Raw genomic sequence first — 10,455 nt, 5'->3', positions numbered from 1 at the left:
AGGGGGGGAGAGAGGGAGGGAGGGAGGGAGTAATAACAAAACTTTTATTAATTTGATTTTGTTAATAAAAAAACTAATTTTTGTCCTTTTTGTAGAATATCAATGGCATTTTACTACTGGTATGGCCTTTATCTAAAAAATATGAAATTTTGCTAATGTTGCTTAAAACACATGTATATTTTGTTAGCACATTATGAAATTGCTATTTAAACTATATAAAATTTTAATAAGAAATTTTGAGATCAAATGTTTATTGATATTAAAAAAGTTGAAAAAAAGAATAATAATTATGGTACGTCTTTTCGCATTTATTTCTCTTTTCTTTATTTTTAAAATATTCTAAGTTAGTTATAATTATAATTATGACACAAAATAAAAATAAAAATTGTAAAGTAAAAAAGAAAGGGAAAATTATTTATAAAACAGACGGCACTTTTTAAAAATAACTTTTTCTTTCTTTAGATAACTTTATAAATAATATTTTTCTTTTGTATCATAATTTATATTGTCCCTCTACAGAAATGTAATTTAATACTAGCTAATTTCATACTGAAAGATAGTGATTAATTATTTTTAGTATTAATGCATTGTTGTGTTCGGTGCTTTTAATACATAAAAAATGAGTATATAGTTAATCATTACCTTTCAGTATATTAGATTTTTACAAGGATCAGCTGTGTCAAATTTACATGAAAAGTAGTACGATAATGAAATGAATAATTATTCTTATTTCATTTGGATGATATTTATCTATTCATGAAACATGCAATGTCATAAGAATATCACGTAGCTACTTTGATAAAGCACGTTTAAAGAGCTAGTAATCACCTAGCTGTTAAAGCGGATTCCTTCATGATTTAATATGACGTCATATATCACGCTCATCCTCTCATTTCCGCAAGACATTTGCTCCTCAATCTTATACGCTATTATTTTCTCTGGCATCACGCTTCGCTGCTTTAGCAGAATCCGCCCATAATCAATAAAACCACGTAACATTTTAGATAGAGATCTCCGAAATTCGAAAGAGATAATTTGTCATTGCGTTCTGCCGTCTACCTCAGTTGCAGGAAAAGTTGAAGGTTCAAAAAAAAGTTCAAAGATATTACGCGTGGCTTACCGAAATTCTAATGCCCAATTGGACAACGGTTTCGAAGGGATTAAGAACGGCGAAGAGGTAGCTCGTTCTAAAAGAGGTCGGCTTGAACGTGGCCACCAGGGTGAACTCGGCTGGCAACTTTTCCGGGAGGTATAGCCTGTAGGGTTGCTTCACTTCGGATCCGGGTCGAAAGCCAAATGCCGGAAATCCATCGACACCGTCATCCATGTAAAGATTATTATCATCCGTCATCGATGACACCGATGCTTCCATCAAATCGTATACCACTTCTGAAAACATAAATGTCAATAGTTTCTATTAAATTACATTTAATAGTTGCAAAATTTACGTGACCGTTAAATGTTGACAGTTCCAACAACTAATTAACCTAACGATATTAAATTATCATAATGATATTAAATTGAAATACTGCATAGATTGATAGGTAATCAAGGTTATTATTTGGGAGCAAATTCTAAATAAATTAATGCATGCGTAAATTAATGTTAGAATTATTGGCGTCATTTGGTTCGTGAAATAACTATTAATATTAAATGTGTGTGCAAATGTGTATGTGTGAGTAAAGAGAGCTATATTCAATCAAAGCGGGTCTTAATGTGCTTAATAATATATTGTGTAAATTTTTACAATTTCCACTTCAAACAAACTGTCGATTATGTGTCACTCCTCGTTAAAAGTATAAATATTAATATACATTTTTTATATATACTATCGAAAATCTTTGATGAAAATTCAATGAAAATAAGATTATGTAATTAAGAAAATTCTTGAAAACGAAATATTTTACAAAAAAAAGTAAGTATCGAGAAAAGTACGAAGAAATAACGTAGAAACTTTAATTAATTTTTCGCACGCTGGTTTGTAAAAGATTTACACTTGATATTCTGATAGATTATTTCTCAGACAGAAAATATCTAATGATTAATACATTGTTAAGTTTACCAATTATGTAAAATTGTGACATGTCGAGAAATCGTAGGAGATCATAGCTATCGAACGCAAACATGTTAAAAAAAAATAAAGCTTGGCAAAAAATAAGTATATTAAGTGATAAAAATTCTCTCTAGGCAAACAAATAAAATTGTCAAAAATATTATAATTTTATAATTTATTATGAAAATATTTCTTGTTAGGATTTATTCACAAAATAAGAGAGCTCCATATATTTTGGGTATGAAATTCATTTAACATTAATAATCTCCGAATAAAGAAGTACAGCATAGTTTCAATACTACGAATCGTGACATTGTATTCGTGATCATCATGTGTATTGTGATTAAGATCATAATTCTTTAATGTATGACAACACCATTTTGTACGCCATATGTCATGCTCCGGTCCATGACATCCGATATACCATGTGATATTCCGCAGCTGAAAGCTCGATAACCGATATTTATTGTCGGAGACATGAGTCTGCGCAGTAAATCGCAAAAATCTTGCTGACTAGACGTCAATAGGTCGACTAGTCGTTAGTAAACGACGCTTCTTATTACGCTTAATCAAAACCGTTATTGATATACTATGTATTATATAGACAAATAACTTATTAAAGAAAACTTAAAATATTGTAGTTGTTTATTTATGATAAGCGTAAAACCGTTTAATAAAAATTATATTGTCAATTACAGAGACTTTTGTCTCTGTAATTTTTCCTAACACTGTTTTCCTATGTTTTATATACACATATATATAACACTTTTTTTATGTTATATATATATATATATATATATGTATTACGCGGAAAGAACAGATTTGTTCAAGTATCTAAAAATATAACCAGATACAGACTCGAAAAAATAATTTTATTGAACGTTCAAAAGAATTATGTAGGACACTCAAACTGATAACTAAAATATCAAACATTTTTTCAGCTTTTGCTTCAGATTTCTATGTAATTATTTTAATGGTCCAACAAAATTTTTTTTAGATCTATATTTAGGTAAATTTTGGATACTATAATAAAATTATTCCTTATGTGTATGTAACAATTAACTTGTTTTTCCGTTTACGTGAGAAGAAAAAAGAAGTCAAGGATTATTTTCAGTGGATTTTAGTGCTTAATATTATATAATATATAGTATGAATTTTACATCATGTTTCAGAAATTTCAAGAACTGGAAATTGTAAAAATTTATATAAAAACATTATTAAGCATCAAGAAACACCTAGACAAGAAATATCTCTTCGCTTGATTGAAAGTATATTGAAAGATTCTCGATCAATTTTCACTGATAATATTGAGAAAGGAAAATATTATTTGAAACGTCTGAAAGTTGAGAATATATATATTTCGAAATAGTATTCTGTTGGGACTAATGAAACATCGTTTACACTTCGCTTTATGTTTTCTTCTCATACATAGTCTCCTATCACAAACAGCTGCTCTAATAACAAAATTCGCGAGTAACACAAAAATGTTCGATAAAAATACGGGTAACAGCATGTCGGCGAATGGTATAAGTTAAATTTTCACCATGCCTGAAGTAATTTCTAAATTACATTTGTGACCACACCATATTCTCCCGTAACGTGTTCTACCTCGGAATACATATGTTCCGCCACAAAAGCTTTGATGAGTGCTCGACGAATTTTGGTTCTCGCATTTAGCTTGTTCTCTACGGACTGCATTTTTCGTGATCTGCCATGGAGCAGTTTTTCATGTGCAAAAGCAAATTAATGTGTTATTCGAGTAACCACTAAATATAGAATTAAACTAACCGCATTTCCGACGAATATACCATACTGCGATTCGAGAATGTGAAAACTAATGTTACGTTTTTATTTGATCTTCTTATTTAATAACACATGCGAAAGTTTTCTAAATTTATTTATAAACCAAAATTCTAACGTAAAAAATATATATTAACACTTATTAACAGTAAATTTCATGTAATTTTTACGCAGTACGAAAATATTCTATTTGCACTTTTCTAATTATTTTTGAATATTTATTTCTTGATTTTTTATTTTTTGAGATATAACTTGAAAGTCAATTTCAAGATTGCTATCATAACTACAGAAAAAAATTGGTATTTCACTACAATAAAATACTACGTAATTCCTATGTGCGCGCGTAAAGTCTATAGAGAAAGCTTCCATTGTTTTTTTCATTTCAGTACGATGAAATATTTTCGTATGCCTTATGTTTTATAAAAAAAAACTATTAATAAACATAAATAAAAAAAAGTGTTGTGTTATCAATTGAAATAGGATAAAGTTTATAAAAAAGTTTCCATTGTTCCCCTTATTTCAAAGTGGATATTTTGCACGATGCACCATTTCTTACCGTCTTTTGATTTTTAAGAGATCTTTAACAGATTAAATCTATTTGAGACATCTGTAACAACAGCAGGAAAGATTTCAATGCTTGATGGATTGTAGCGTGGAATTGAGATACGTGGTGATTCAAATGCCGGCATAGGCATTGACCAGGCGACACCTCTTGCACTGGTATGCCCTCCTGACGCAGATCTCTATTTTGCACCGAAATTGGGAAATTGCGATAGGCCCGAGTCATTTTAAAGTCCAAACTAGAAGCAGCATACGTGTAAATTGGAAAAACGAGACGCGAACAGTAATTGAAAGCTCGAGATTTAATGGTCGAGCGACTATCTCGAGTATACACTTTCTTTACGCATTTCAGTTAATCGCCGTACCAACATGTGCATTTTTTTCGAAGTCGACTGACAATGGAATTTTATTTGAAACTCATTTCATCATTGATTAACATTGTTTTTATTAATTTTGAAAAAATTAATCATCATACTCCGCAAAAAATCACGTGCGTTTCCATCAAATTCGTTGTATATAAGAGATTTATTACATTATCGAATAGCTTTGGCTATATCATCACGTTTCAAAAATTATAGATGAGATCTTACGACGATATCTATACGTTTTATAATAACCGTAAATTAATAGCAGTTATCATTTTTTCGTCACATGATAAATGCTCGATATTTCCGTATAAAATAATAAATTATTGTTTTCGCAAGTCACGAAGAGTCATATCGATGGCACAAATCAAAATGGGCTTTATCGCTTATCGATTACACAATTACATTCCGCTTCAATAAATTAGAGCTTTCGTCATTCTGTTCCCATGATGAGAGTACTCTAAATACATTTCAGTGTGAAAGTAGTTTTGAATTTTCTAGAAGCATGACAATATGCTATGAGGCGTGCAGCGTGAGGCTACCATACTTTGTTCGACGGTAATTAGGTAATAAACTCGACGTCGCGGTTATTAGCGCCTGAAAAAATTATCATAAATTATTGTAATAACAGCGTCCATAATGCACGATTTCATGCGAGTTTGCTTCGCCCATAATCCTTGTCTTCCATCGTATTCCGCGTAAATCCATTTGCATAAATCCGTATGCCAATTCGCCCTGTCAGCTCGTTACAACTTTCCCGGTTGCGCATACAAGAATCCATGAATCACGCAAATCGAACAAACGCAGAACGTTTCAGTACGAGTCAGGATGCAATGTCTTCTTTAATCGACATGAGTGTGAAAATTGTTTCTATGTTGATTTCTTTATATGTTTTTACGAATCTACGAGATACTTTTTGCCATAGTATTCCGAATATTCGTTACAAAGATCATTAAACGTGTGCATTATATATTTCTTATATAGATTCCTTTATTTATCTTTTTAATTTTGTGTTACGTTCCATGTACACCTACTGTATACAATTAACATAACATTGTGCTGAGATATGTATTATTGATATATAACGATATACGATATATGATATTATATATACGATTGTATATTTTAAAAATATCAACGAGAAACACACACACACACACACATGTACTTAACAAGTGTTATTTAACTTTTTTATTCTTATTGTAGTTTAATTTATATGACAGCATATTACAAATTCTAAAATAAAGTATTACTGCAATCCATATTTTTATAGCTGCGAATATATATGTATTTCGGTAGTATTTAAAAACTTCTCGATAATATATATATAGAATTATCATCTTTTATTTATTTCCTTTATAACTATATTTGTATAACAATTAGTTTAATTATCACATAATTATATCTTTAAATGGAATACATGTGTATGCTGCAAGCGTCATTTTTTTCTATTGAATCAGGAAGTCTGATCATCTCCGAGAACGCGAAACGAGAAAACATCGTCTCTCAGGAGACGATGTTCTTACGTTCAAACAAGTTTTTCGATCTCCCTCTGGAGACTGCATTTTTCTTCGATACTATCATTTTTGCGGACAATTTATAGACGTGTAAAACGGCTCATAATATTATTGTACATTCCAAATTGTAACTCATGAACAATACTGACTTGTTATCTTAATAATATAATACATATAAGAAGTAATATTCTTCGCAATAAATTATTCGCAGTTTTATAGATTTCATTAACATATGAGTTTACTATTACATAGGGTTCTTCTTATTAAAAATTTGATTTATTTATATTGGTCTGAAAGTTGTTTCATATTATTCATATGAAATGTCTTCTTCTGTCATATTTTTGAAGTTTATTCATATTGATAAGTTTATTGAGATATTTTTGAAAATTGTGCCAAATGTATAAAAATACATGGATTATTTATTTTGTAAAAGATGTAACTTTTAATAAAAAATGTAAAATTAAAACTACGAATATTAAATGAATTCTACAATAATTGAAGATCGAAAAAGCAATAAATGATTATATTATCAGATAAAGTTTCCTTGCATAAAATGATAAATTCTATATCACTATTCGACAGCATTGGAATCGAAATGTTTTTAAATTACGTTTTATATATTTTATATTTGATAGCTGATATAACATTTGTTCAATGATGTTTGTTCATGGTACCAGCTATCAGTGATATTATTGCCACGTGGATGCAATTAATATGTTGCAGTTACAATGTGTAATATTCTCCTGTAAGCTATACATATCAAAGTATATCAAGGTAACTTTTCAACTCTACATTTTGTAATTGTGGAATGTAATAACTACATATCAAAACTAAAAATTTATACAGTATAATAAAAAGGAATGTTGATTTAATAAAATAAGTTATGTCAGAAAATGAAAAATACAAATAGCATTCATGCGTGTAAAAAGCGAAATCAGTAAAACAGGATAATAATGTAAAATTTACAAAAATTTAACAAAAATTTTTATGTGTGAATTTTCACATCTATTTTTTTCTTTCACAATTTTATATACATATGTGTGAATGTACATATGCATATGTCTAACACAATTCTTCAAACAAATATTCGCGATTTTATTTAAAGCTTCGAATAAAATCATTTTTTTGTCACAGTAATTTTTTTTTAATACAATTATAGATCGGTATAGTATGTAAGCTGGAAAGTTAAAAAATCTGCGAGCTTCCTTTTTTTTACGTCTTTCATATTAAAATCTCTAAGTCGCTGGCATCAGAAAATTTTGCAAGAAACAATAGCGCGGACGCGGTAAAAGACAAAAAGAAGTTCTTTTTCCATCAAAAGTTTGAGTAGCCGAGTAGCAAGCAAGCAAATGCGGCTTCGTTAAAAGCAAGAATGCTCTGTCTTGTACTGTTTGTTGTTATATTGAGAACTGCCGGCAACTACCGGTCGCTATGCGAGTGACATTGTATTTTTAAGTCTTATAAGCTTCTGTTTATTGTGCATGAAAAATATACGCCGAAATGATTGCGCCCGGGCTTCAATGTTTACTCTATGGAGAACGTGGAATAAAAACATTTCTCCCAGGCTAGTGCATATGCGACATATTCACGAAATCGTACCACTGAAATGCGTTTGTTTTCGAACAATTATCACGACCATGCAGACAAAAACATTTTCTATTAAAGTATGCAGAAGAGCGGAACAATATTTTTTTTGCAGCACCCAAGAGCTTTGCGATGATCTCATTAAATTGTCTAATTGTAATATTTACTGTCATATTTGTTTCCTATTGTTCACGTAACTTAATAACATGTGCGCGCGCACTAGTAATACAAAACATATTTCTGAAATTGCCGACGTAAATGTAGTGGCCCAAATTAATTCGGTAAAATGAATCCAGAAATACAATTATCGCGCACGTAAAATGTACAAAAATTCTCTTGTTTATGATAATAATTAGCATAAACGCAATTAGTTGTTAGTGTCATAATATTAACTTTTAAGGAGGATGTCACTAACAATACAGTTTTTGTTGTATAAATAATTTCTGGAATATCTTGGCATCACATTTAACAATTTTTTAATTTATTGTTTTCAATAACAATTTCTCCTATGTTTTCCTATGATAAGTAATACGCCACTCGAGACCTAACCCATTAATATGATACATAATATTATATAATGATTTGTACATCTTAGAAAACTTTATTATTTTAGCCAAGAAACAGCCAAAACTTAATATTCTGCTCTCTTCGGTAACATATTCTAGATTCCTTTTAGAATATAGATTTTATTGGTAATCCTACAGTCAATTTTTAAACATAAAATTTTGACGACGTAAGAAAATGCATTTTCCCTTCTTTGCGAATATCTCACTACTTGCGAATCCCGACGTTTCATCTTGGCTTCCTGATATCAATTAATTAGTAGAGTACAATCAGAGATTACGATAAAGTACAGAATCTCGAGCCCTCGCGACGGATAATCCCCTGAAAATCGTTTGCGTTGTGATGCAAACTCGTTTCTGGCGCATTATTTCCCACGTAAATTCTATGGCCAGCGGTAGGAAGAAGTTAAACGACGAAACAAACAGCGCCGCTTAGAAGTTGGTAACCCGACGCGAGGGAAGAAGTTGCGGGCGGGTGCGGGAAAGCGAAATCAGATTACAAAAGATTGCGGCGAAGAGTACCCTTCCCCTCGATTCTCCGCGCCCGCATCGCCTGCCGGTGAAACAAACCTTCGGCGATGGCAAAGAGCTAGCTGAAAGCTAAGAGAAGGATCGAGGAGGAGAAAAACAGGTGCAACCGCTGCTCGCGGGTAAATCGAGTTTCGAACGAATTTTCCTCGGGGTCTCATCCGCGAATTTTAGCAGTCGCGCCTCGACGTGCAACGTCCGACCACTCGAAGTAGTAATCGAACGTTTTTGTCATACACGTCGGTTCAAGTGCCGACCGGCAGATGGCGCCAGGGAGGCCGTAGTCTATGGTCTGGCTCGTTACGGTCGCTATCTACTTTATTGCTCAATGTGGCAGGATATTTTTTACCGATTCCTTGAATCTTCTTCTCTGGCACGAGTTCATTTCTTGGTTCCTATCTGATGTTTCGGTTCGTTAACTATTGCAGCAATTTTTATTTAACTTGTGTTTTTAAAATGTATTTAATTTTATTAATTTATTAATTCCCCCTTTTATATATTTTATATAAATTTTTTTAGAACAAACTAACGAAAGACAGAGAGAGAAAGAGAGAGAGAAAGAGGAAGAGCCTTATATGAATAAAGTGGAATTCTTAAAAGTAACATTTGTACATGAATTTTACAATTTCCAATTCATGTAAACTCGCGCCGATTATTTGTAAAATTGTAAAATTCATACAAAATTATTAGACCAAAATCCACTTTGACCGAGAAAGGCCTTTTATTTCTTTAATTGTTATTTTATGTTATTCGCATTGGTCAATTTTTCATTTATTGTTTTTTTAATACAAATTATTCAGTTGTTGAATTGTAGTCCTTGAAGCATAAAAAAGGAGAATTTTTAATTTATAGTGTAATCTTTAATTCCAGATGACGCGAAATTCAATTGTATATTTATAAAGGGGCACTTCTCTCGATTATTCAATGATTCTCAGAATCGTGTATATAAGAACATGCAATTTAATGTCGTTGCAAGAGTAGTATTATTTCTAGAACAAACGATACTTGCCGTCTCACCCTACTTACAAAACAGCGACCGACGATGTAACCGTGACGCAATCGAACGAAAGTTGTAAATTTAAATTGACGGGAACTTTCCCTCAGAAATATATATCAAGCACATTGAATCGGAAATACTGAAATACCACTCGTAACGAAGTATACTGGCGCCCGTCTGACTCGTTACGCCCTCCATCTACTTCGTCCTCGTCCGTTGTGGCTTACGCGAGCGCGAACGCGGTCGTCGATCGTTCCACTTTTTCCTTTCGTCTGGTTTCCGGGCTTCACGCGCGGTTAGTTCTCTTCTTAGTTCTTCGTCGTTCGTTGCAGACGATATCGATACGATTTCCGCAGATAGCGCCCGAGAAATTATCTGAAGGACGCTCGATTAAAGGCAAAATATTGTAGTAAAATATTGTAGTAAAATGTGTTGATAAAAAATTATATACGTTAAAAAATATATTTGTATATATATATATATATAT

General features: G+C 31.6%; 1 protein-coding gene across 1 annotated transcript in view; it reads right to left on the bottom strand.

Moving 5' to 3' along the window:
- Window positions 1-10,455, bottom strand: part of LOC108771993 (collagen alpha-1(XV) chain) — a 79,784-nt gene that overhangs the window by 8,605 nt on the left and 60,724 nt on the right. The window contains exons 2-3 of the mRNA XM_018537423.1: window positions 9,261-9,366; window positions 1,121-1,395 (exon numbers count right to left, since the gene is read on the bottom strand). Of these exons, the coding sequence (XP_018392925.1) occupies window positions 1,121-1,395; window positions 9,261-9,366 (381 nt within the window). The remainder of the gene's footprint in view (window positions 1-1,120; window positions 1,396-9,260; window positions 9,367-10,455) is intronic.

This window comes from Cyphomyrmex costatus, unplaced genomic scaffold (assembly GCF_001594065.2).
Source record: "Cyphomyrmex costatus isolate MS0001 unplaced genomic scaffold, Ccosl1.0 scaffold172, whole genome shotgun sequence".
Taxonomy (NCBI): Eukaryota; Metazoa; Arthropoda; class Insecta; order Hymenoptera; family Formicidae; genus Cyphomyrmex; species Cyphomyrmex costatus.
This window is presented reverse-complemented; position numbering and strand designations above follow the sequence as displayed.